Source organism: Aplysia californica, unplaced genomic scaffold (genome assembly GCF_000002075.1).
Source record: "Aplysia californica isolate F4 #8 unplaced genomic scaffold, AplCal3.0 scaffold00074, whole genome shotgun sequence".
NCBI classification, from domain to species: Eukaryota; Metazoa; Mollusca; class Gastropoda; order Aplysiida; family Aplysiidae; genus Aplysia; species Aplysia californica.
In genome coordinates this window covers 1,239,340-1,267,197 of record NW_004797344.1, presented here as the reverse complement: position 1 = coordinate 1,267,197, position 27,858 = coordinate 1,239,340, and the positions used below count along the sequence as shown (strand labels likewise).

At 38.7% G+C, this 27,858-nt stretch overlaps 1 protein-coding gene across 1 annotated transcript; it reads right to left on the bottom strand.

The window, feature by feature from the left end:
* On the bottom strand, positions 1–26,201 carry LOC101858614 (hemicentin-1). The gene is made up of 25 exons (XM_013080090.1): positions 26,087–26,201; positions 25,203–25,466; positions 24,207–24,476; positions 22,913–23,179; positions 20,661–20,927; positions 19,532–19,795; positions 18,792–18,900; positions 18,014–18,171; positions 16,841–17,110; positions 15,961–16,221; positions 14,907–15,173; positions 14,243–14,506; positions 13,301–13,570; positions 12,291–12,557; positions 11,193–11,459; positions 9,749–10,012; positions 8,725–8,833; positions 8,107–8,264; positions 7,439–7,708; positions 6,293–6,553; positions 5,463–5,726; positions 4,099–4,188; positions 3,618–3,785; positions 2,663–2,932; positions 1–1,480 (listed from the first exon to the last, which is right to left on the bottom strand). The coding sequence occupies exons 7-25, from the start codon at positions 18,854–18,856 to the stop codon at positions 1,398–1,400; spliced, it is 4,026 nt and encodes a 1,341-aa protein (XP_012935544.1). The 5' UTR covers positions 18,857–18,900; positions 19,532–19,795; positions 20,661–20,927; positions 22,913–23,179; positions 24,207–24,476; positions 25,203–25,466; positions 26,087–26,201; the 3' UTR covers positions 1–1,397.
* Positions 26,202–27,858: the final 1,657 nt, after the last annotated feature.

Here is a 27,858-nt window from a genome sequence, read left to right as displayed (position 1 = left end):
AGCTCTCTAGTGCACATGTAGACACAATGACTGAAGTCCCTTAACAAGTATCTAACATAGTCATGTAACCCAGTTACACCATTCCCTTTTGTCAAGGATACAAAATTGGAGAAAAACAACCAAAACAAACAGTAAAAAACAAAGAGAAGGAACAGATATGAAAAGCAACAAGTCCACAACAAATGACAGACAGAACCCAAACAAAAAAGAAATCTCTACAAAACCCTAAGCTATTGCTTCTTGTTTCGCTTTAGAATACATTTTAATGATTCTATTTAAACAAATTAACTAGGACTCAGTGGAAGACAATATAATAGTAGGCCCCACAACAAATAAAATAGTTTGACATCTTTGAAAAATCAAAAGTGATGAAAATCCCTCAGTTCCATTTTAATCAATGCAAGCAATTTGAAAGTATCCCAAAGATGCTTGTAAAGACTGCATATGATTCATTATCAAAGATAACAAAGAAAAGTTGGTTTCATCAAATTTAAAAGCAAAAGCCTTTAAAAAAATTTGACTAAGACAAATACAATAATCAAATACACGGAAAAAAAAGCCACTTCTGTGATGTCAGAATGATCAAAACATTGAATCTATACTGACACTAACACAAAGCACATGCAGAATGCTTGAATTCCATTCAAAAGCATAATATGTAACTATTTTAACAACTGAAACCCTGAGGAATGTCTGAGAAACTGGGAATGAGAAGGTTATCAGGCACAAGGATTTGTATACAAAAGCTTGAATAATATGACAAAGCATGAGCTCTCTGCTGAAAAATTCCATTACAAACAATTATGTACATAAATTCTACGGCCGGAGCATTTAAATTCTGGGCCCCGGGAAAAGAAATAAAGGCTTTCTGTGTGTCAGACAATCTTGTGGCTGGAAAAGTAAAGGGTAACAACATCAACAACAACAGGTCATGTCAACAAGCAACAACTTCTGTAGCAGGTCACTGCACTACCATTGTCTAAGACATCAACACAGTAAAGGCAGAATATAGAGGCAGCATTTAAGTGTAAAGAGAATAGATATTTGTAAATATCAAGGTAGATGACGGACGGAATGCTAGTGTGAGCTGATGGGTTCACATAATTTCAAAATGGAACACTTGGTATTACATCACAATATTGGTAAAAGCAGTCTCGACCTGCAACTATGTAATGAATAAGATTCTCTCGATAACAATCAGCGGTGATGAAATGGTGGTAATAAATTAAGGTCTTGTGAAACAAACTATACACACAGTATCACACTATATTTGCAGGCAGTGGACATGCCATCCTCAGCGTTTTTTGGATGACTTTCAGTATCTATCACATTCTTCGGTTTGGATGACATCCAATATCTATCACATTCTTCGGTTTGATTAATATCATCAGGGCCTCTCAGAGCTTGGATCCAGCGTAGGACAAAACAACAGCTAGCATCAGGAAGGAAAGACTGGTAGGTGTCACTGCTCTCGCTCCAGCTGTGGAGGGGGAAAAAATACAGAAAGTTGACACAACCACTCTCACAGGGTGAGGATAGAAAAATCAGGAAAATGTTAGCTTTAATAAGAATATTAGGGCACTTGCTACACAAATAGGTCACCTAAGTGCTGAAGATTAGGGGTGTTACTAAGAGGTTATAGACCAAAAAAAAAAGAAGGAGAAGTAAGGACGATAGGTATCTGATAGGAAAGTAGAAGAAAACCACACCAGAGCACTCGCCAAACATCCACAATATGAACTACAAATCCAATAGGCAAAAACACATCACAAACCCTTTCAGATGGAGGAAGGTACATATTGTAAGTCCAAATCATGCAGGTAAGTAGCCTTAAAAGTGTATTCAATTTGCGATGTAGCCTACATTTTCCCCCACGTTTACTCCACAACTTTATAGAGCACTTACCAAAACCCTCTCCAGTTTTGAGAGTTACCTTTGTTGCCAGCTTTACTTGACTAAAGTGTATATGTGACACTAACATACCCATGACTCTAACCTAAAATTCCTGTGTCTCTAACCTGACATGGATATGTCCCTAACATACATATTATGTCTGAAACATACCAGTGATTTTAACATATCTGTGGCTCTTTATATATTTGACCCTAACATACCAGTGCTTCTAATATAACGGAGTCTATAACATACCCGTGTCTCTAAAATATATTTTACCCAAACATACCTGCGCTTCTAACATATAATTGACCCTAACATGCCAGTGTCTCTAACATATCTGTGTCTCTAGCATACATTTGACCCTAACATATCTGTGCCTGTGCCTATACATTTGACCCAAACATACCTGTGCCTATAACATACATTTGACCCAAACATACCTGTGCGTATAACATACATTTGACCCAAACATACCTGTGCCTATAACATACCTGTGTCTATAACATACATTTGACCCAAACATACCTGTGCATATTACATACTTTTGACCCAAACATACCTGTGCCTATAACATACAATTGACTCTTTACATACCTGTGTCTATAACATACCTATGCCTCTCAATACATTTGACCCTAACATACCTGTGTCTTTCACAAAAATGTGTCTCTAATATACATGTGCCTCTGTGAGTCTCTAACATACCTGTATTCTCACACACCTGTGACTTTAACATGTCTCTCAGACACCTGAGCCTCTAACATACCTGTGACTCTGAGTTCAAAGGCCTGACCGGCAGAGCCTGCCAGGTTGGTGGCGGTGCAGGTGTAGGTCCCCTCGTGCACCAGCTGCAGGTTGGTCAGCGACAGAGTGGACGAGGAGACGGTGGACGAGTCTGGCTTGGTCCAGGAGAAGGAGCAGGTCGGGGTGCACGTAGCCTCACAGGTCACGTTCAGGTCCGAGCTGGACACCTCAGAGTGGACCGAGCCCAGGACAACGCTGCCTTTTTTAAGCACCACAGAGTTGGCGGGACCCACTGAGGATGCGAATAAGTGTGCGTTAACCTTTGTAAGATTGTAAGCAATGACGTAAGGTCAAAACAGTCCCCAAGACGGCCACATATTGTAGAGGAGAAAAAAGGCTGTCTTAGATTCCAAACAGAAAGATGGATGTCTTGGACAGTATCATTATAATACAGCAAAAACTTAGGGAGAAGTGAGAAATGGTTGTTAGTGAAGGTGATCGTCTTGAACAGGTGGCCATTTGAGCTGGATGGACGGTGTTTCTTTCCTTTCCAAATACTATGAAGCCATCTATATTAAACTAACGTCCTACTTCATTGCTTTACAACTTTACCTTAATAATTTTTAAATTATCTAATGAGTTTTTATTAAAGGGCTTGACAGTTTATTTCTTTCAATTCAGTCCAACAATTTCCAGATCTTTGAAGAACACAAAGCAGGCCAGCCTGTTAAGTGCACAAAGGTAATTTACATTTTTCTGTTACAGACAGATACCATCTTGAATACGTTCTCAGTCAACATATGATTAACTTTCAGACATCATATTTTGTGCTGATTTAAAAGAGCGCAAACATCATAGTGATCTGTGTAACTTTTTGTAAAAGTGGAAAGTGAATGGAGACTTAAGCTTGAAGTTAGAACTATATTTAAAAGCAGATGTACTATAAATCCTCTCTCTTTATCTGCAGAAAGTCTCACCAGCGAGGGTCAAATCCACTACAGGACTGTCCAAAGACGGAATGCTGCTGATGGTCACTTGGCAGGTGTAAGATCCTTCAGAGCTGGAACTGAAGCTACTGACCGTCAGCGTGGCATCTGATCCAGATATTGCCTGGCCATCTTTCTTCCATGAGTAGGTCTTGGTACCTGAGCATGAATTACGCACAATGTGAGGGAGTACTTCTTGATGAATGGATATGTACTAGAAATAAAAATCATCAGCGGCGGAGCCTATAGTCAGTTTTAAATAAACACTGGATCTATCTTTTATATATTCCTGCATTATTGATAAGCTGCTGGGTAGTTCCTTTTTTTGTTTCAAATGAAAAAAAATAATTATCAAATGAATTATTGGTTTAGACAACAATATTCACACCATTATTTGCCTGCTCAAAACCATATATTCTTTCTTTACTTTTTAAAAAAAATCTTCAATGAAAATGAAGCACAAAAGAGTTACCAGATGAAGTTGATGCACAAGTCAAAGTGGCACTATTTCCAGCAATAACATAAGCGTCGGAAGTTGTCAAAGATGGGCGAGCGGGTGCACCTGGAATAAAAACACAGAAATGATTAAAGCAAATGTATGGTTCAACCCAAAAAGATTAAAGACCTCAATAATTTCATTCAGAGCTTTTTACTTAATCAAATCTATAGTTTTTCTAACCGCTTAAAGCTTGCTTGGTACTTGCAACAGTGCTGAAACGGAAATTGAACTTACTAGCTTATTCTTTTGTGTCACTGTGATATTGACACAAAGCAGAAGAGGAAACAACATATTAGGGGCGATAGCATTTATCCTTTGTGTTAGATTAAAGTTTGCTGTCCAAAATTCTGAAACTTTTCAAACATTTTTAAAGAAATGGTCTAGTATTTTGTAATAATTTCCTGAGCACCTCAAAACCGAAATGGTTCTGCAGCAATTACTGTAATCTCTTTCAAAACCTTTCTTCTTACCGACTGCAACCTCCAAATTTATTATTGCAAACAGTCGGAGCACCTGTTTTCTCATTATTTTTTTTCCACAGCTTAAATTTTATCAAACAGGAAAAGATTTCCTTCTGTTTTGTTCTTGCAGTTTTAGAATACAGCCAAAAACACTCACTAAAAATGTCTATTAAACTTTCTCTTGGCCTAAACTCTTGCGTAAAATATGAAAAAAAAAAAAATCACTCATTTGAACAGAAAAAAATTACTAGTGATTCTGAGAATGAAGATTCATTACCAAAACATCTCTGACTGTAGCAATTCACCTTTACAGCCCCAGTCACCTCATATATATTTCCCTCCCACCAGTTCTCGTTCTCCCAGGTCCAGTTGCAATTATTTCCCTCACAGAATGCCAGCCACCTCAGTCTGGTATTTTTACCGTAATCTATCCAAATGTCTCTGAAAATCGTTCTACATGATACCTTCTGAAACTTCAAACAAAGGCAGTATAGAATTTTTGTTAATGTCTGTGAAAAAATTACAGACAAAATTAGTGTTGGATAAGCCTCAGGGGTCAAGGACTCCAGTACTGAAAATGGTATAGAGGCTTCACACTGTAAAGTTATTAAAGAGGTGGGACCTCTGAGTTTAACGTCCATCTCCAAAAGGACAGAACCAAGTGGGAAATTTGCATAAGGTGTCTTTCCCAAGGACACAATGTTGGACTGAGTTGAGGTTTAAACCCCCGAACCCCCAATCTCACGATTACGAGTCAGGTAGCCTAACCACTAAGCCACCGACGCTGACTCCAGTACTTCGCTGGGCCAAAGAGAAGTGAGGACTAAGAAAAGCCTTGTGCCGTAACGGTTTTAAAAAATGACACTATCCCCTCACCATTTGCTGCAAGGCTCACTGTTGCACTCTCAGCCGACACCAGAGAGTCCTTGGTTACTGTGCACGTGTAAGCGCCCGTGTCAGACGTGGCAAAGCTGCCGATCGAGTATGTGCTGGAAGCCTGGTCACTGACTGAGGTTCCGTCTCGCAGGAACTGATATGTGATCCCGCTACCCATAGTTGTTGTGGTGCAGGTCAAGGTCACAGCGTCTCCCGTGTTGAAGGTAGACGGGCTGCTCGACAGACTTGGGGTGTTCGGAGCAACTGAAACAGCAAAACATTCAAGGTTACCAGTTATTTGTTCACTACTATTTTGGGGAATACTGTCATTTTTTCACTTCAGCGAAATATTCCTTTCTTTGTGTGTTTGGGTAATGACTACTTTAAAAGACTGAATGATGTTCAGAGCTTGCTTCCTAACATGAGAGGAAGCTAGATCTATAGCCTATAAATGATACTTATTTATAATATTATCATTAACAAATTGCAGCATACTGCAAACTGCCACAATAGCTATCATATTGAATGTTGTGCTTGTCCATTCAATAATATTGCAACTGATAAGAAGTTACAATTTAAATAACGTAAAATAGTCAATGTTGCCATATATTTAGATTTTGCCATGTCAGTGTTTAAAAGAAAATGTGTGTATATGGAGGTAAGAAAGATGGGGCAAACTTTATTGTTTCCCTAAAAACAAAACAATTAAGAAAATAATCTCCACAAAGCTTACCTAAAAGAAATCTAAGGAAAGCTCAAACAAATTAATTAAATTGATAAACATACCAAACCATACAAATTATTCATCTATGGGCTTCTAATATTCTCACCTGCCAGATAGATATTGAGGGGATCACTTTGAAGAGAGGTCAGAGGTGCCTCCCTCACAGCACAAGTGTAATCCCCTGCGCTAGACGAAGTGAACGAGGAGAGGACTAAAGTCGATGCACTTCCAGAGACGGTCACTCCATCTTTCTCCCAGATAAAGGTAAGGGCACCCGCGTTGCCATGGTTACAGGTCAAGGTTGTTGAACCTCCATTAGGTACCGCAACTGAAGTGGCTGTAACACTACTGGGTTTGGTAGGTGTCTCTGCAAGAAAAGAGGGCGCACGTAAGTGACCTCAGGAAGGACCTTTCAAAACACTTTTATAGAATACTGATTCCAAAAAAAAAATCTGAGAGGCAAAGAGATTAACTTTCAGCAACATGAAATACAGTTCACCCCTATATTCCCAAAACCTTTTTTTCTCTTTCTGTTCTCATTCCTGTCCCAGTATTTCTATCCAGCCACTCACATAAGTCAGTTTGATAAAACTCATTAATTCTCATACCTTTGATCTCAGAGGATTTTCTACAATTTGGCACCTATTTTTAGTGTAGTTATTGTCACACACTTGAAGATCATAAATGGAAAGAAATCTCCTTAAAAATTCACAGAAGCCATTCAAAGAAAATTTTTTAATTCAAAATCGAAGATGGTAATGTACAATATAAATCTTGCATTTTGACTAAAGCTAGTTAAAATACATCCATGACAGGACTCAGCGGACATGTGGATTAGAATAATCCTTGTAATATGGGAGGTACCGAGGTGAAATCAAGTGCTCGTCAAAATAATGAAATCGAAGAAACTGGAATTTTTCTGTCCGTTTGGCAATTTTTATCGAATTTTTGTTTTTTGATTCAACACCTTTAAGGTCCACTAAACGACACATTTCTGTGTGGATTTTACGCAAATTTCTACGGACTCTCAAACTTTGGCGGCCATTTTCTCCCTAATTTTACCTCTGAAACCAGGTGACCCCCACCTCCTTCTATTGCAAATATCTCGACTTCTACTTATGATAGATGAGTATTATTTTCATTGAAAGCAAGACAAATGAACAAGCTTTAAAATTATACCAATAATTCCACATGTCAAAAAATTGAACAGCGCCTGATTCCACCGCGTCGTGACACAAATAACATCACTTACGCCTGACACTGAGAGGGAAACTAGCACTGTCGTCTGAGAAGACTGCACTGCTGACCAAAGCTTTACAAGTGTACGTTCCATCATGGCTGGAATCAGCTGACAATATCATGTACGTGGAGGAAAATTCCCCTGGCACCTGAGTGCCACTCCTGAACCATTGGTAGGACAAGGTCATAGAACTGGCACTGGTGCTTGTGCAAGTGAGTATAGGAGAAGATCCTTTGTAGATATCTGTGAGGCTTGACGAGATTGTGGGAGAAGCAGGTTTTGCTGTGAAGAAAAATAATAATTACACTGTAAACAAAAAAAATCCCTCCTTGACATACAATAAACCTATTGTTAAAACAGAATCAAATAAAATCAGTTAAAAAGTCTTGCGTTGTTTAAACTCTCCAAAATCACTATGAAGCAGAAAATAAAATCATGAGGAAAACGTTTGTACCATCTTAAGACCAAGAAAAAATATGTAGGATGCACTGATGAAGTGAGAAAACACATGACATAAAAAAGCACAATTATTTCAGCTCCATTTGTAAACAGCAGACTTAGAAAAAAATCTTTTATTTTTGGTATGAAAAGAAGTACAGCACTTGATAATCATCATATACATAGCCACGTTGCATACAACAAACTCCTTATATATGTGAGAAGAGGAGGGAACGACTTACTAGAAGCAACCAGAGTAAGAGAGTCACTCATCAGTGATGTAAAACCACTAATTGTAACCTCACAGCTGTATTCTCCATCATGAGTGCTGGAAGCGTACGGGTTCAAGGACAGGTCACCGCTGGCACTTGCAGCGCCTTCAGCTTGACCATTCTTGTACCTGAGACAAACATGAGTAATTCCGTAAGATTTTCACATACAACTGACAAACGTAAGGTACATGTAGTATCTATGAGTAGATCCTCCCCTTCCCCCAAAAATTAGTATAAAGCAGGTACTGCAAATATAAACAGTCCAACAGTGTAACGACTAAGGTACATTTATGCGTTATGAATTATTTGAACTGCCGCACAGAAACAAACTTCACGTATTTAAAAGAGACAAAAGGAGAACTAAATTTGCTCTCCCCCCAACAACAAAGAATTAGGAGTAAATTTGCAGGTTAATTCTCAGTATGGCAGGCTCCACTTTGAGTAGCTGTAGACAATGAAAGTTCGCTGGGGAAGAAATAATAAATCCATATAAAGAACTGAAACAACATCTAAGAAAATTTGAGAAATCCAATTCATAGACACCAGAATGATCTTGGCATTTCTGCAATAAATTGCAAGATACATTACCACTGGTATGACTTTGTTCCCGTCGATGTGCTGGAGCAAGTCAGTGTCACATCAGTGCCATCCATGAAAGTTGTTGGGCTCACAGTGACCACCGGAGTGTTTGGAGTCCCTGTAGACAACAAGAAAAAAAGTCCATAAATGCATATCCTAAGAACACTTTTCTGTACTTTTATATAGAGAATGCCAGCTAAGTATATGTTCAATTGACTGACTCTATCATCTCCCTTGGAAAGTGGCAGGAGAAAAAAAATCAGGATTTCCATTACTAACATGACATTCCCCTCAACAAAGTACCAAGTCAACAAAAAAGAAATTGTTTCTCTCAATTGACATTCTTTTACAATTTTTAAAATCTCAATTTTGTTCAGATTTTGCACTCAATGGACATATTATTACTCCAAAAAATTGAAGACATGTAAAGTAAAAAAGTTGCAGTTGTTCAAAAGCCCTTTTTCATCAAAGTTCACGGTCGGCAAAATCAAACAATTAATAAAATCAAAAATTAACTTTGAAGAATTTAGAAGTTTAGAAATTTTGAATAAAAATGTCTCACAGTAAGGGGTACAAATATACGAGTCTGAGGAAATCAGGAATATGTTACCTCTGTGCCATTTTGAGTTTTTGAGCTTTTCTCAATGAACTTATCTAAAAGATGAGATATTGCATTTCGAAGAAACAAAATGTGGAAAAGTAAGAACTAAGAAAAAAACAAAAAGTCACACCATTATTGCTTATTAATATCTGAAGGAAAATGGAAAATAAATTGAGAAAAAATATTTAACAGTGGTTTTTACAAGAAACAGCTCTTGAATTTTTTTTTAATGGTTGGGGAATCCCTCAATACGTTCAAAATCAGCCAGAATCGACCACACCGACTATTTTGGCAGATATCTTGGTTTGAGATTGAGCAACATATTCCAGGTATCCTCAGCCCGGATCACATATGCCCATTTAATATTGTCAGCATAAAAAAGACTACATATTTCAAAATTGCAACATTCAAATCTTTTGCAGATATGAATACCTGTTGGAGCAACTGGCAGCTCAGCACTATCCACAGACTCTACCCCTGAGCCAGAGATTGCTCTACACGTGTACCCTCCAGTGTCGGTCGAGGCAAAAGAAGATATGACGAGAGTACTGGCTGATTCTCCACTCACAGTCACCCCGTTCTTGGAGTAGGAAAACGTAGTGATGGCGCTGGTGGTGGTGGAGCATTCCAGAGTGACAGAGTCGCCAATTGCAAAACTACTGGGGGACATAGTCAGGCTGGGCAGTGCAGGTGCTCCTGTAGCAAGTAGCACAGACAAATCAACAACTTGATTCAAGTGAAAGAGATGGTCATTAGAAAGTAAGCAATACCAGGAAGTTTTAGTTTTAGTAAAGATTTTATGGCAATTGCAACACAAATGGTCAAATAGGTGCCTAAGATTTGCGGCTTTACTAGGGAGTAACATACAAAGAACAGGAAGTTTTAGTTTAAGTAAAGCTTTTACAGCACTTGCAAGACAAATGGGTCATTCAGGTGCCTAAGATTAGAGGCATAGAGAGTGGCATACAAAGAAGAGAAGGAGGAGAGATAAGAACGATAGATGTTTGATAGGAAAGAAAGAGAAAACCACATCACAGCATCTGCTAACCACTCACACAATACCAGGAAAAGCCAACAGAGAGACATTCTGAGACAAAGCAAAAAAAAATTGAGGGAAATTAGGAAATAATTAACAATTTTTACTTGACTCAACTCTTCCTTTCTACATTATAATGCTTTGGCTGTCCTTCATAGTACTGTAGTCAATAATGCTTCATTCAATGAAATTCATTCATAAAAGCGCAGTTCAATTATTAATCAAATTTATAATGCAAATAAATCCCATTGTTCTTCCAGTCCCCAGCCCACCTCCTTTTCTTGTTTATAGCTGTAGTAGTTTACAAAGAAAACTTTGAATTTATAATAAACACAAATACAAAAAACGTTTCAGGTACAGAAGACCATCAAGCACCAACATTAACATTTCCTGAAACTTTCATAAAAATAAAACTGTCTATTTCTTCATAATTATTTGCTTCAGCATGCATGCTGCCAGTGGCATGTCTACAAACATAACCTAGAAAAGACATTAATGTAACAAATACACAACACAAATTTTGGTGACACAGGGAACCTCATATGATCCCTTTTAGTTTTGGTAGAGTGATCACTGTGCAGATCTAAAGCATTCAGAAACAGAAAGCTGAACCTATTTTATAATGTAAACAGTCCTCACTCATGTCTTTCTTGGTTGAAGCCAATGAAATCAATTTTGTTCTCCTTGGGACCACATGAAACCCATCACCCAATAAAAAAGCGGAAGATATATTCACCCGATCCAAGACGTTCAGCGTTCAGACGAAGGAAAATAATCATTTGAGTGGAAGATGTCTACAATGTATATTTATTTAACTAAATTGAAAAAAAATCAACTCACCACTCAAAGCCACTGACGTCCCATCACTGTAGGCAGACTTGACGCCAGAATGTACCGCAGCACATTTGTATGTTCCAGTGTCAGTGGACGGATTAAAGGCGTGCAAAGTCAGCCCCTTCGTGGTCTCTGAGCGGAGGTTATTGTCTAAAAGCCATTCATAGGTGAGGCTGAGAGAACTTTCAGAACTGGATGTACAGGTCATAATCACAGCGTCATTGACGTTGATTGTAGTCGGGGTCATGGAGATGGTAGGCTTCTCAGGCACAGCTGTGTACAGACATAGATTGTACAGAAGTTACATATCAAGAACATACAGAGAACATGATTGAACAGGTCCTGTAAATCAGAACTTGGCATCTCTCTATATATATTGTGGAAAAGCTGTGTAACTGTCCTAAGCCAAGAGAGCAAACTTTTTCTGGAGAGAGGAAAAAACTTTTCACTTCTTGTAAAAATTGCACCTACATTATGTTGCATTTTTTTGTTCAACATTTAGAATTTGAAAATTAACCAAATGTCTCCAGCACATGCAACCTATACCACAGATTACGAAACTGCAATAAGAAAGAAAGATTTTTTTAAAAATAGGGCTTAGTACATCTAAACAGCTGGCTACCGTAGGTGAAACAAGAGAATGTTATAAAAGGAAAAGTGCCCTGCCTTTATTTGTTGGCATCCCCATTATCACAAGCTTATTTTGTAAACACAGACTGATACATCATCGTAGAGAAGGAGACACACTGGCCTGGAAGATACAACTTCTGTTTGCCTGATGAATCTCTCAACAACTGGTGAGACAAATCTATATCCATAATCGCAATAAGAAAAAGGCATACAAAACTATCGTCATAACAAAAGAAATGACAAGACGTTGAATAGCAGTCCTTATCAGAGAGAAAGAGTATACTGTGTTTTCAAGGTTTCATGTATAGGTGAGACCCTCAGTAACATTTTGAAGCAAGCAATGAAGCATCAATGGATGTGTGCGGAAAGCAACGATGTTGCTTCCTGAAACAAATGGAATGTATGGGCACACAAGGTGAACCTACACTTAGCTGGAACAAAAGAGACACAGTAGAAGATAAAATGAAAACTCACTATAGACGGTAAGAGTGAACCAGTTGCTGGGGTCAGAGGTCAGTGTGTCTGTAATGGTACAGGTGTAGCTGCCCCCATCTGTGCTCTGAGATGCTCCAGTGATCTGTAAGTCCCTGCCAGTCTCAGAGAGTGGGCTACCCGCGTCTTTTACCCACGAGTACGTGAAGGCAGAGACGGGCGAGGAGTCTGTGTTGCAGGTCAATGTGACGTCATCACCTTCACCCACAACAGCCTGGCTGCTCGTAATGTACGGCTTGCTGATTGGGTCTGAGAGGAGAATCATAATTCTTAAGTATGTTATGAATGATCACAGTACAATAGGGTTTATAACACTTTGCAATCACACAGCCAGCAGTGCAAAATACCCCATCTACAACGGACTTATCGGGCCAGGCGCAAAACTGTGCCAGGTGACTGGAACATATAATTTTCACCAGTGCATCATTACACCAAGTGACTGCAAAGTTTTAAAAGACAAACAAGAAAGTCACATTAAGTATCCAGAAATATTTTTGTTTCAAACGAAGGTTTACTAAGGACAGTGGCCCATGACAAACATATCAACTTCAAAAACAAAGGAACAGGTCTGAAAAGAATGCATATTTTTTTATCTTAAACATTCATCCAATTTAAAGATATATAAATTAAATTATATTTCAAGATTTGATCGGTGACTTTTATAGCATTTTTAGCACATCACACCATAACACAATTTATTAAGATCAAAGAAGAAAGTCAATTCTCAATGTACACTTCGACGACTTCGCAAGTGAAAGGAGGGTGTGGTGGAAATGGGAGTGTAGAGTATTCCTTTTCTAAAGCTCTGATTTTATTTGATAGATAATATTTTTGTTGTTGTTGCATAATACGATGAAACCATTCTATGAAAGAGGTTATTCTATGTCAGGTCTGTAATGTCTCTAAAATCTGTGATGACAACAATGGCATTCTGAAAATTTGTCTGTGACAAGCTATGTAAAGAGTGAAGACAAAGACGCAGCAAGCATTACCTTGGACAGTGAAAGACACAGAGTTACTGCTGGGCGAGTCTCCTGCATTATTTGAAGCTTTACAGGAGTACGTTCCTTCCTTGGTGTTGTCCACACTCGTTAACACGTACGTGCTGGAAGACTGACCGCTCACCAGATCGGAACCCTTATACCACTTGAACGTCACATCAGATTCTGTGGCTGTGCAAGTGAATGTGACATCACTGCCTGTGGCTATGACGGTCATGCCCTGGGCCAGGCTGGACGCTAGCGTGGGCTGACTTGGAGGCACTACAGAGAAAGGAAAAGTTCAAACAAACAGACTTATGAATACTCAAGTACAATCTGGTTCATGTGTTTTGGATCTTACATCAAGAATATGTTACAAAACAGATGGAAAGGTTTAAAAAATTCCATATACCAGCAACAGTGGGAATACTTACAAGATAATGTGCCAGCTGCCAATCTCTTCATGAAGAAAATTTTTAATCTACAATTTGTTTTTAATGAAACACCTTTCGACATATATGTGTACATACTGTTTTTGGTGCATGCAGAAAGAAAATGTCACTGGGCTCACAATGGCTTTTGAAATATCAAATATTCTACTCAACTTCTACAGTAGGTGGAGAGAAAAAACCTCCACTATACCACCTTAAACAAATGTTACAATTACCTGAATATTTCAATTCTCAAAACAAAACAGAAACATTCTCAACTGAGGGAAACATGATCACAGGTACTGTTGCAAGAACACTAAGTGATTTTACACATTACCAAAACATACTTCAGAGAGCGTTTTGAATACAAGATCATCTATTTTTGCTACAAAGAATTTGAATTTCAACCAAATATTTTTGAGCACATACAAGCAGTACACAGATTAAAAAATGGCAATTTTAAAAAGCTTCAAAATTATGGGCTTTGTACCTCTGAAGAACTGACCCACAATGTATAACTTACCCAGCACAGTGACGGAATAAGCCTGACTCTGATCTGAATCCACAGTGTCAATAAACGCCTTGCAAGTGTAAGAGCCTGCAGCAGTTGTCTGGATGTTGGTAAAAGTGAGGGTAGCGGCGACCTCCCCAGTGAGTTGGACACTACCCTTGTACCACCTGTAGGAGGTGATGGTGGCCACGCTGGTCACTGAGCAGGTCAGCGTCACGTCATCGCCCAGGTTTGGGTCAGCCACGTTGGACAAAACTGTCGGTACCCCTGGATTATCTTTAGGAGGAAAATAAATAATCATTTTCTTGTTGTAATTTGTGAAACTGCAAGTACTTTTTGTTTTGATTTTAAAAGACTTGCATTTATCAGAGCAATAAACTTAGAAGATGTTTAGACGAGTCATGTTGCTCATGAAGCAAACCATTATCTGATATGTTCTGATAAAAACAAAAAACATTCAAACAAAAATAATTCCTTTCTACAAAATTATACATTAACAAAATTCTAATTGGGTCTTCAGCCTTTAACTCTTTTAGAAACAAAAAGAAAAGATTCTAGGGCTTAAAATATTCCACAATTCATAACAAACATTTCTAAAAGACCACGAGTAATGGGGGAGGGGGGGGGGGGATGTACTGCATCAAAACAACAGGATTATTTCCACATTTCCACTCACCAACAACTTGTAATGAATCTGCAGAGCTTGGCGCAGAATCTACATTATAGATTGTGGCCACACACGTGTAAGAGCCAGAGTTTGAGGGGGCAGTACTTGTCAAATCATAGGTGGCGCTGGGACCACTTTGAACCTCCGTTGTCTCTTGCAGAAAAGAATAGGTTACAGTTCCGTGGCTGCTTAATGTGGCACACGTCAGAGTGACACTCGTGCCTGTCTCAACAGTTGAACTTGCACTTGATGATAAAGATGGCGTCTGGGGTACAGCTGAAAACAGAAAAACATTTGGAAAACTTTTACAAAAGTACATTCAGAACAGAACTAGTGTTGAATTCTTGTAAATTGCAATTTTGACCATTCGAGGCAGAAAAGAGAAGACTGTTGTACATAAGAATAAAAGAACAAATAGGCATAAATATCTCTTCCTCTCCTGCATTCCCACTTTAATAAAAAATATAATTTTATATAGAAAAATCTGTACTATTGTCATAGTGAATAAAGGCATTACACTCCAAAGAGCAGAGATAAAGTCATTTTATTTGCAGACAGAACCCCCCCCCCCCCCCCCGCGCAAATAAATTACGAAAAGAAACCAGACTAAAGATTCTACTCTAGTTCAGGCCTTACAATGCATTATGCTTGTTGAGTGCATAACAAAGTGTCACTGAAATCAGGAAAGTAGTCAGGATAATAATATAGATAACAAGGGAGTAGAAGCTTGACTTTCTACTAAGATTCTACTGCTGCAAGCAAGTGGACAGTACCCAGAGCAGACAGATAACAATACAGTGAGTGAAAACATGACACTCTACTGTTATTATTTTCATTACTAAAATTTTTTTTTTTTCGAAAGTTTTACAGCACTTGCAGCGCAATAAGGCCATATAAGTGCCAAAGATTAGAGGTGTTACAAGAGAGTAACAAACACAAAATAGAAGGAGGAGAGATAAGGACGATAGATGTTTGATAGGTAAGAAAGAGCAAACCCCACTAGAGCACTCGCCAACCACGCACTACTATAGTTCTACTGCTGCTAGTGAGAGGTGTAGCATACCTGCGTAGACTACGGCAAGAGGATCACTCTCAGGGGAGGACAAAGGAGCTTCTACCACTGCACAAGTGTAATCTCCTGCGTCAGAAGAAGCAAAAGACGAGACGACCAAAGTGGACGCACTCCCGCTGACCACTTGTCCATCTTTCATCCAGGTGTAGGTCAGGGTTCCAGTGTTGCCATGGTTACACGTCAAAGTAGTCGAGTCTCCGTCAGGAACAGCCAGTAATGATCCTATGACACTCAAAGGCTTTGAGGGTGGTTCTGCAGGTGAATATAATATCAAACACTTAGTAAAAAATGTCATTCCTGATAATTAAGAACACCCACATTTAAAAGCTTATTACAGTATAACTTGGATAGCTTGAATTCGTCAGGACCGGCCTCCGTGGTTTGAGGGATCAGTCATTCGAGGGGTATTTTACAAAGATAAAGTAAAGGAAAAAAAAGAGACCGCAGGCACAGTTCAATGGAAGCGTGATTTTGAGTCTTCTGTGTTCGACCTTATAGAATTTGATTATTTCTAAATTAAAACCTTGATTTCTATATTCCACAACAGTGAAAGAATACAATTATAAAAGAATGAAGTAGTATGACAAGTTTTAAAAATGAAAATCCTCAATACTAAATACTATTGCACAGAGAGATAAACTACTCCACAGCAAGACACCATGCATTCTTGCCATATGATTGAATTAAACTTTGCGAGACCTCATCTTTTACTGTCAACCAATGAAGAAGTACATCTAGTTTCTGAAATAAAATTGATGTTCTTTTTATAAATGTAATTTTCCATTCTACTTTTCTCATAGTCAGAAGGGTAATTGTGTTATAACAGATTTTAGATAATGAGAACATTCAAGATTCCCTTAAATTTACTTACGCCTGACGCTGACAGAGAAACTTGCACTGATGTCTGAGAAGACAGTGCTGCTGACCAAGGCTTTACAAGTGTACATTCCATCATGGCTGGAATCAGCTGACAATATCATGTAGGTGGAGGAAAATTCCCCTGGCACCTGAGTGCCACTCCTAAACCATTCATAAGTCAAGGTCATAGAACTGGCACTGGAGCTCGTGCAAGTGAGTGTTGGAGAAGATCCTTCGTAGATATCTGTGAGGCTTGATGAGATCGTGGGAGCAGTAGGTTGAGCTGAGAACATTACAAAGATGCAACGGTCAAAATTTCATTTTTACAAAAGAATGTGGACGCCATAGGATCATGAGTGTCACAAAATTTATGTTAAGACCCAAATGTGGAAAGCTATACCATTATTTCCTTTGTGATTTTATTATCAGTTGAAAAAAGTTGGATATTTCATAATACCTTTCTCTTCAACATCACTGGTGTATTTTACTAAACCATGCATCATTTTAACATTATACAATTTACTGCTATTAAGAAAAGCAGTATCAAGATTAGTCATAACTTGTGCACATAAAATTGTTTAATTTATGAAAGGGAGTAAAACTTTTTCCAACTTCCATTTCATTAAATTAAAAGATTATACCTTTGAGAACTAAACATGTTTTGCTAAAAGGAAAGATTGTTAGAACAGCTTTATTAAAATAAAGGTATCAGGACAGGAAGGAATTATTTATTTAAATATTTGACTTGCGCAACAAAACTACGGTACTTTGTTTTTTTTTCAACAGGAACATAAAACAGTCAAGTTTTTGATGATTAGCCTGTTTTTCAAGGTCACGTTCCTGTACAAGTCAACTGTACAAAAACAAACTTGACTAAGCAAAAAAGGTGCTGCTGGACTGCTGTGCTTCATAAACTACTGACCAAACCTAAACCAGCAGAAAAAAAAAGCGTCATCTGCCTACCAATGATTACTTGAAATATAAAATAGACCAAAGAAGCAAATATAAATAACATACCTGATGCAAAGTTAACATTTTGGGTCTAATCTATGACCTTCAGACATTTCTCTTCCATGAAAACAGACTTAAAACCCAGAGAAAAATATCATGTGCCATGTAAGGATAGAAAAAATATACACTTACAAAGACAGGTTTCATACTAGTAAAGAAAAAATTGAACACTTACCTGAACCTGTCAGAGTGAGGTAGTCACTTGTCAAAGACATGACCCCACTAATTGTGACCTCACAGCTGTACTCTCCATCGTGAGTGCTGGCAGCGTACGGGTTCAAGGACAGTTCACTGCTGGTACTTGTAGAGCCTTCAGCTTGACCATCCTTGTACCTGAGACAGACAATGCACATTACGAAGAAAAGCTCATAGAGTTTGAAAATATACACAACTTAGGACTACCATTTAGCTCTCTTACGCTGCTTCAGAAAATATTTAATTTAAATTTTGAAGAATATTTCTTGTGAAAAGCAACAAAAACTTTCAGTTTGATTCATTTTCTCAGTAAACAAAACTTTAACCAGGAAAAATGTTAAACCAAATATTTAATGCAGAAGAAGAGATGAGGCAGCTACTTTGTCAGAGTCTAGTTTTCTTCCAACTTGACCTGGACTTACAACAACCAGATATGTTAGGTAGGCAACAAACATTGCTCTGTGTCTTGTACAAAATGACCTACACCTTCACATCAATAACTCAGTCCACTAACACACAGAAAAACCAATCTTAAGCAGTTTTTTTTAGGTATGAACTTGGTGTTTTACAAAATGGATAAAAATAATCCTTTTCAATGCATCTCTTTTGATTTCAATTTATTCATCTGTATCCAACTATCCATGGCTCATATTATTGTCAATAGTGCAGGTTTATCTTCAATCTTTTGTGTTCTTGTCTTGATTCATAAGCAAGTGAGTTTAAGCAGTACAAGAAAGTAAATGTTTCCACATAGCTACCATTGAACAGTTTGGACTCCTGATGAAGTACTGGTACAGGTCAAGGTCACATCAGAGCCGTCCATGAACGTTGTCGGGACAACAGTCACAACAGGTGTATCAGGAGCTCCTAAAGACAAGCAAAATACATAATATATATGTGAGAACATAGTCATTTATGTTCAGATTAGCCAAGCAAAAATGTAAAAATAGGACAGAACTATGGACATATAATAATGTGAGATCATGCTGACAACCGAATGCCTCCATTTACATTATGATGCATTCAGCAGAGATGCACATAGTTTGCACAAACTAATGGAGCACTCATTGGCTAAAAGTTTTGTGCCAATCAACCAAAACGTATTTAATAAGCTCATGTCAAGCTTATCTCATATTCTAATATTTTACATTAGATACCTCAAAAGCACTTTACAAAATAAATTCAATCAGAAATCTTGATACCCATATTCATACATTGCAATAAGTCTGTTCATTTTTAAAACATACAGTTGAACAGAAGTACATCCCTAGGGGAAGAGAGGAAACTGGTAAACCAACTCTTTAGAGCAGACCATCTTCAAGCATTGCCATACATTTGATTTAAAATTCTTAAAACAAAAAAAAATTGCAGCAACCTCATTACATGCAAATATCCCAGATTTTATGACCTAAAATCACAAGACGGGTTTATAATTATTTTAAAACTAAGTTATAAAACATACAACTATGGAAAAAAACAGCGCTGTACAATTCTATACCTGTTGGACCAATTTGCAGCTCAGCACTAGCCACAGACTCGACCCCTGAGCCAGAGATTGCTCTACAAGTGTACCCTCCGGTGTCGGTCGAGGCAAAAGAAGATATGACGAGAGTACTGGCTGATTCTCCACTCACAGTCACCCCGTTCTTGGAGTAGGCAAACGTAGTGATGGCACTGGTGGTGGTGGAACATTCCAGAGTGACAGAGTCGCCAATTGCAAAACTACTGGGGGTCACAGTCAGGCTGGGCTGTGCAGGTGCTCCTGTGATACACATGTAGAGTGTCAGCCATCTAATGAATATCAATTTTAAGGGGGATTGCTTCCCTTTATGAAAGGTATATATATATATATATAGGTAAGCAAGAAATATATTTTTTTCCCGTGAAACTTAAAAAAAACTTTTAATAAATATCTATAGGCCTATTCAGGTACACACATAATTTTTATACTCATAAGCGCTCTCATTATTAAGAACAGAAAAAAGCAATAATCTTAAGAAAGTAAAGGGGACACAACAATAGAAGAACTATTTATAAAGAAACACTAAATGATGTATATATATGTATGAAAATGAAAGCAGTGAAACCAAGAGAGGTATAAAAAAAAACAATATTAGACATACCAGCATACAAAAAGAAAAGAAAAAGACAAAGACAGAGAGAGAGAGAGAGAGAGAGAGAGAGAGAGAGAGAGAGAGAGAGAGAGAAAGAGAGAGGGAGAGAGAGAAAGAGAGAGAAGAGAGAGAGAGAGAAGAGAGAGAGAGAGAGAGAGAGAGAGAGAGAGAGAGAGAGAGAAAGAGAGAGGGAGAGAGAGAAAGAGAGAGAAGAGAGAGAAAGAGAGAGAAAGAGAGAGAAGAGAGAGAGAGAGAAGAGAGAGAGAGAGAGAGAGAGAGAGAGAGAAAGAGAGAGAGACAGACAGACAGAGACAGAGAGAGAAAAAAAGAGAGAGAGATGGAGTGAGAGTAAGCCTAAGTTTTATTTATTGAAAATGGGGAGGGTGCAGGGAAGTGGGCATTACCATGAATATATTTATTGAACAATAACATTATTAGCACCTTAGTGCCTTAGTCTTCCCAAAATCCTTTTTTCATAAAACATAATATAACCTTGACTAAAGGTTAGCTCACCACTCTCAGCAACTGGTACTTCATCGCTGTACGTAGATTTGACCCCAGAATTGATAGCTGCACATTTGTACGTGCCACCATCGGTAGACGATGTAAAAGATGGCAAAGTGAGCACCTTAGATGTCTCTGAGCGCAGCTCATTGTCCTGAAGCCACTCATAGCTAAGACTGAGAGAACCCTCTGAGCTAGATGTGCAGGTCAAAGCTACAGAATCACCACTGGAGAATGAAGAGGGGGCAACGGTGATGGTTGGCTTGTCCGGTACAGCTGTGAATGAAATATAAATTAGATTAAAGACACGATTTGGAGGTTGTAGGATCACTAAATCTGTAACCGTCCAATCAGAAATCCAATTAGACAAGGTAGAATCTAGATCTAGATCTAGATTTTAGATCTAGATTTGTTATTTCTATAATTATTATAATTTTTTGGGGAACGACAAACAAAGCCACTCCCAAAAAATTCTAATTTTCTTTAAAGTAAGGGACGATTTGCAAAAAAACCAACAAACATGCCGAACAAGATCTAGATCTCTAATTAAAATTTACAAAGACTTAGCCTAACAACATGTAGATCTAGTACGTAGATCAAGTACTAGTACTAGATTCAAGATCTACAGATCTAGATTCCTCACTTACTTTTACTCAACTAAGGACTAAGAAGAAAAGGATCCACGGCGAGTTGAATGGAAAATTAGAAGCCTCATTTAGTCATATTCATATATAGAAGATCTTTCGCCTAGCATAAGTCTAAAACTTAGGAATAGGATTAGTAAGAGTGGGATTCATAATATATAGATCTATCCAGATTCTTGATGTAGACCTAAATCTGAAAAGTATGCCAATCTTTGAGTTTGTAATATTGTAGGCCTAAATTGGTTTCACAGAGAGCGGGACAAAAGCGGAACTGATTCATTGAACAACAGCTTCGAATCGACGAAAGAAGGCCCATCGCCAACCAATGGGAGAGGAAGACCAATGTCAGTGGTCACCGCCTTTGCTTTCATGGCAAGGAGATCTAAACTCCTTGTTTCATGGTTGTCCAGAATGATGTCCCCTGAGACGTATATCAAGCAAAATTTGCAGATATGTCCTATTTCTTCTAAATAAACGTATGCTATATTTTTTTTTATTTCCAAGGATTACATGTGTAATTATACTCCACTGGACGAAAGTAGATAATTCTTCATTATTTCAGTGTATAGATTTCATTTATTTTCTTTGATACCCTGAGGTTGTTTATAGTTTTAGTTTTCGTAGAGGTTTAACGGCGCTCGCAACTGCATAAGGTCTTATGAGCGCCAAGGGGTTAACATGGATGTCAACAGAGAAATCCATACAGGGAGTCAGGCTTACTCTGCTCACCTCTCTAGCTTCAACTTCAACAGCACAAAGTCTGCTTCGACTATCAAGGCACCCCGCAAATAGCGGGTCACAAGAGTGTGACAAACATACAAAAGAAGTATGAGAAATGACGATATTAAGGATTAGGAAAGAAAAAGCAGCAGTTATAAGCATGACATTGATGAATCAGCCCATTGACAATTCTACTGTGCATAAAAACATGTTAATGTCCCCCCTTTGGGAATGGCCTAAAGACACTTAAGTCAGTAGCACCGCTTCGGGGGGTATGGAGGTTGTAACATACAATTGAAAGATTGTCACATTATAATAAAATATTATTAATATTCTAGTTGCAATTTTGTAAAAACACGATATTAATAGTCTTGCAAAACTAACCAGAGGGAGAAAAGTAAAAAACTATTATAACACAACATCAAGAAGAGTATATTTTTTATTGAGAAAAGCCTATCATGTATATTAAACAGAGAGAGGAAATTGTATCAGTAGCCACCAATAATTAAGGTACAGCAGGAGGTTTAATAATCACAATAACACATGTGTATTTTCCAAAAAAATAATTGTTATGTAACATGGCTCTGACGTGAAATTCTCAGCAATAAATTTGATATTGATAGATTTCATGTGTTTGCTACAATCTCTTTTAGTGAAAGCCCCAAAAAATAACTTAGCATTAAACAGAGGTGGGCTGCTTTGACCACGAGCTGAGAAAGATACAATTTATATGCAGGCAGAAGGAGACACCTGATTAAAAAATAAATTCAATGGGCAGGTATTGAATTCCCATTTTCTTTTTGAAATGGCAAAGAGCCTAATCGTATCTCCAATAACATAGGTAAACATGAAGACATGAAATTTCACTGAAAATAAAGGAAGTTTTAAAGCACTCACCATAGACAGCGAGAAAATGTTCATTACTAGGGTCAGAGGTTAGTGTGTCTGTAATGGTACAGGTGTAGCTGCCCCCATCTGTGCTCTGAGATGCTCCAGTGACCTGTAAGTCCCTGCCAGTCTCAGAGAGTGGGCTACCTGCGTCCTTTACCCACGTGTACGTGAAGGCAGAGACGGGCGAGGAGTCTGTGTTGCAGGTCAGTGTGACGTCATCACCTTCACCCACAACAGCCAAGCTGCTCGTAATGTACGGCTTGCTGATCGGGTCTGAAATAAAAAGAAAAAACTGTGTCATCACTTTTTGGGTCCTTAGTTCATTTTTAATTAGTTATAAGTCATAAGGATCCTGCATTGATTACATGACAACATGAGAAAACTAATTATAATTATATTATTACTATAATGGCAATACCAAATAAGAAGGGGCAAAAAGGGCAGTTGAACTTCACTGTCATGGAACATCAGGCACATATATCCTTTTCCCATCACACAGAGACCAGATTTCTAAGTGTATTTGTCTCTGACCGAAAAAAGATTGTGCAGGAGCAGTGTCTGGTATTTTAAAAGAAAGTGACCCTGGCTCTCTCTTTGAGATCATGAGACTTTTTATTGGGAGATCCGGTAAGAAATTAAACTTGCTTCTCGGCCTTTCGGCTAAGATCAAAGGTGGTATCTGTTCTCAGCTTCTCCTCCGACCTTGTGGCCACTGGTTTAGCGAGGCGGATACTGCCCGAGGCACCTGGGGAACGGAAAAATCTGCCCCTCTTTTCTATCGAGTGGACGGTTATCGTCCATTAAAAAAAACAAGCCAAGAATTTAAACTTGCGAAAAAAAGCAATTAAAGCATGTCGCATTCACCAGTGAAATTCAGAGGGTCAGACAATCAGTAGACAAGATAAAGTAAGAAAGTTGTTCCCGCATCCGATCCGGACATTGGGGATTGCCCTGTTAGAGAGACAACTTCCTGGGCCTTCGGCATAGTGTGGTGGGGTGGTCAGTTCCTTTCTACGCCGCCTTTACTTCCCCAACTCAAAGTCAGGTACCCATTACTGCTGGGTGGGCAGTAGGGGGCAAAAAAAATCTTTGTCCCAACCGAGGCTCGAACCTAGACTTTTCGCTTCGGAGACCAGCGCAGACAAGATAAAGAAGAAGAATATACAATGGTGCAACAATGTCATTTCTTAATATTGTCCTTCGACTTGATATCCAAGCTTTTTATTATGTAGTGGATAACTTTTGAAGGGTTGGGTTTTAAATAAAGCAGATATTATTTTAAAGAGGCAGCAAACATTACCTTGGACAGTGAAAGACACAGAGTTACTGCTGGGTGAGTCTCCTGCATTATTTGAAGCTTTACAGGAGTACGTTCCTTCCTTGGTGTTGTCCACACTCGTTAACACGTACGTGCTGGAAGACTGACCGCTCACCAGATCAGAACCCTTATACCACTTGAACGTCACATCAGATTCTGTGGCTGCGCAAGTCAGTGTGACTTCACTGCCTGCGGCTGCCACTGTCAAGCCCTGAGCCAGGCTCGATGTCAGCGTGGGCTGAGCAGGAGGTTCTGAATGTGTAGAAAATAATCACACTTAATTGAGATATCAAACAACATTAACATAAAAATTGTAGTATAGAAAATACCATGTACAGTTTCCAAATCAAGGTGGACGAGTGTATGGTTTGAGATCTATGACAGTTCTGTTATGTTGTTGTGGTTAGCTGTGTGATTTTCGGGAAAGTAGTCGAGTACGATGGGCTACCTATTTGACATTGAAGAAAACAAGGGCAGGCCAAGGCGTGAGCAACGGACTGTGGAAGACAGCGTGAGTAGCGGTCGAGGCGCAGAGCAGAGAGTAGCGACGAGTCAGTGCAAGTTGGATCGCTACATGAGGTGGGGGTGCATAGTTAAACCACATGCGTGTATAGTTAAACCACAGTTGTCTTGCCTATATGTGTTATATCCTTATTAGCAACACATCTTTTTAATTTCAAGGAAAACAAGAACCATAATCATAAAGTTAATGTAAAGGTCACATAGTATGAGCTTTGGTGTACATAATGAACTCATGTCTTCATTCTCTTGAACAAAAAAATGAACCCTCAGATTCAGTATAATTAGGCAGACTGAAGTTCGGATTACACCACACCTGCACTCTTTTAAAAAGAGAAGGTTAAGAAAACCACTGGATAGAATCCCATCTCTGCAGATGGCACCGTCATATAATATTATATTATCACCAAAAAAATGCCAAGAGTAGTTGAGTAAGCTGGAACTGTACTATATACATACCGAGAACTGTGACTGTGTATCCGTGGCTTGTGTCAGAGGCCACTGTGTCAATGAGTGCCTCACAGGTGTAGGAACCAACAGAAGCTGGCTGAATGTTGGTCAGGCTAAGCAGTGCTGTATTCTGTCCACTCAGCTCGCTGCCATCCTTGTACCATTTGTAGGAGGTGATGCTGGCGACACTGGAGGCAGTACAAGACAGTGAGACATCATCGCCTTGATTTGGAGCAGCTACGTCTGATGTCACAGTTGGCACTCCAGGTTTGTCTGTTGAGTAACAATTGTTATGTCATCATCATCACCATCATCATCATCATCATCATCATCATCATCATCATCATCATCATCATCATCATCATCATCATCACAACCCCAGTCACATATAAAGTTGTAAACGTATCTGACACCGGGCAATCCTCCCCCCCCCCCCTCCAAAAAGGACTAGGACAAAAAAAATCCCCCAAAACAGTTGTTATGGAAAAGCCTTCAAAAAGGCAGTACTAAAAGCCCCAACACAATTCAAGCTTTTCCCTATGTTCTAAAATGTTTCATCCAGCCTCCTGCAACTTCAATTGTTTATTCAACAATTGTATATAAAGAATGCTTCAAAACATAAGCCTGACTGTAGACTATAGTTTATTTCATGAACCTCTCAAAAGGCTAGGGAGATTAAACAAGGTGTGAATTAGAAAAGAGAAGAGACATTAAGGATCAGTGAAGATTTCAGATTTCCTTTACTATTACAACAATAACAAATGTTTCTTTTAGGTGAAGATATGTACTATATTTTGTAATTTAAAACAAAATGGTACAGTAAAAGTTGTCAGTTGCATTATGTAATACAAATATTATTATGTAAGACATTACCATGGGCACAGTATACTCACCAACAACTGCAAATGAATATGCAACACTGGCCACTGAATCTACGGCATAGATCGTAGCTTTACAAGTGTAAGACCCAGTGTCTGAGGTGGCAGCACTTGCCAAATCGTATGTGGCGCTGGAGCCGCTTTGAATCTGGATGCTGCCATGTGAAAATGTGTAGGTCACAACTCCACTGCTCAGTGTTGCACATGTCAACGTCACAGATGTGCCGCTCTCAATGGTAGCATCTGAAGGACTTGCTGTCAAACTTGGTGTTTGGGGAATGGCTGAAAAGATAGTTATAATTATAATATGTAATGAGTAGCCACATTTATAGCTTTGCTACAGATCGATCTATATTTGTTATATTTTGGGGTGAAATTGCATTGAGGGTGGGGCACATTACCAGACAAATCTTAATTAAAGGAAAAGTGATTTGCAAAAATATGTAAACTGATTCAAGTAACAGTGACAGAAAGGCAAGACAGTTTGTGCAATAAGACAGGGCCTCACCCCTATTTAACCCCCACAGGTATTTGTATATGTGTTCCTGACTCGATGTAGTTCTATTTGAGAACCCCTTCACCCCCCTCCCTGAAGAAGAGGAACAGACTCAAAACCAAAGCAAGAAAAAAAATGATCAGCAGCCTCTAACTCTAAGCCCAACCATCCTTGTCTAGAAAATCTGAAGGTTTCATCTCTGGCTCAGATGTCGCCAGTGTTTACCATCATTTTCTCTTGTGCATTTTGTCACATTTGAATACTTATCCAATTCTTATTTTTTCAAGGTTTATGGATTAAAAAAACAACCCAAAAAACAAACAACCAAACAAACGAAAATGAGTCATACCTGCAAAAACTATAGTTAGCGGATCACTCTCAGGGGAAGATAGGGGAGCTTCTACCACAGCACAAGTGTAATCGCCTGCGTCGGACGAGGTAAATGATGAAATGTCCAAAGCGGACGCACTCCCGCTGACCACCTGTCCATCCTTCCTCCAAGCGATGGTCAGGGTTCCTGTGTTGCCATGGTGACAGGTCAAGGTGGTTGAGGCTCCCTCAGGTACAGCAGACAATGTTGCTGTGAGACTCGTAGGTTTGTTGGGCGGTTCTGCATTGGATGAGAAAGGGGCAATATTTGAGAATCAAGTGCTCTTCAATTTTTTGGCATATGAAGTTATTTGTATCATTTTAAAAAAGGTTAATTTATCTTACTGACTATTAATTTAAAACACCCATCTATCTTGAAGAGAAGTCTAGATGTTTGCGGGTCACTTGGTATCATTGGTAAAATTTCTTGTGCATTTTATCAGTTTTCCAGTGCAGTCCACAGACGGATGTGCAGATGTATTATTCAATGGGATTAAACGGTATTGGAGCCCCTACACCCCAAAAAAACAAACCCCCCCCCCCTCAAAAAAAAAATGATACAAATTGCCCAACAGCTGGAAAGATTACGGTTTTTTTTCAATTTTGTTGATTTGACAAGCACTTAATTTCACTCCGCTGCCACACATTTTTATTTATTATGTCACGCAAGTACATTTGACTAAAAAAAATTGCCACATTAGATGAGGAGTCGCGGAGTCCCCACATGTGTAGTTGTGGAATACGACCATTGTAAACATCTGTAAAATGATGTTATGCTACAGCAAGGCTTTCCAATTTTTGCTCAGTTACTTCTTGAAAATGATACTCTAGAATGAGAGAGAGAGAGAGAGAGAGAGAGAGAGAGAGAGAGAGAGAGAGAGAGAGAGAGAGAGACAGAGAGAGCCGTGTGATGGGAGGGATA

Excerpts from the sequence above, each read along its gene's own strand:
- LOC101858614 (XM_013080090.1), bottom strand. The coding sequence starts at position 18,856 with ATGGACGGCTCTGATGTGACCTTGACCTGTACCAGTACTTCATCAGGA. Across the intron at positions 10,013-11,192 it reads GACGTCAGTGGCTTTGAGTG|GAGCACCTGCACTGCCCAGC; the intron begins GTGAGTTGATTT and ends TACTTGCTACAG. Across the intron at positions 3,786-4,098 it reads TTGTGCATCAACTTCATCTG|GTACCAAGACCTACTCATGG; the intron begins GTAACTCTTTTG and ends ATTCATGCTCAG.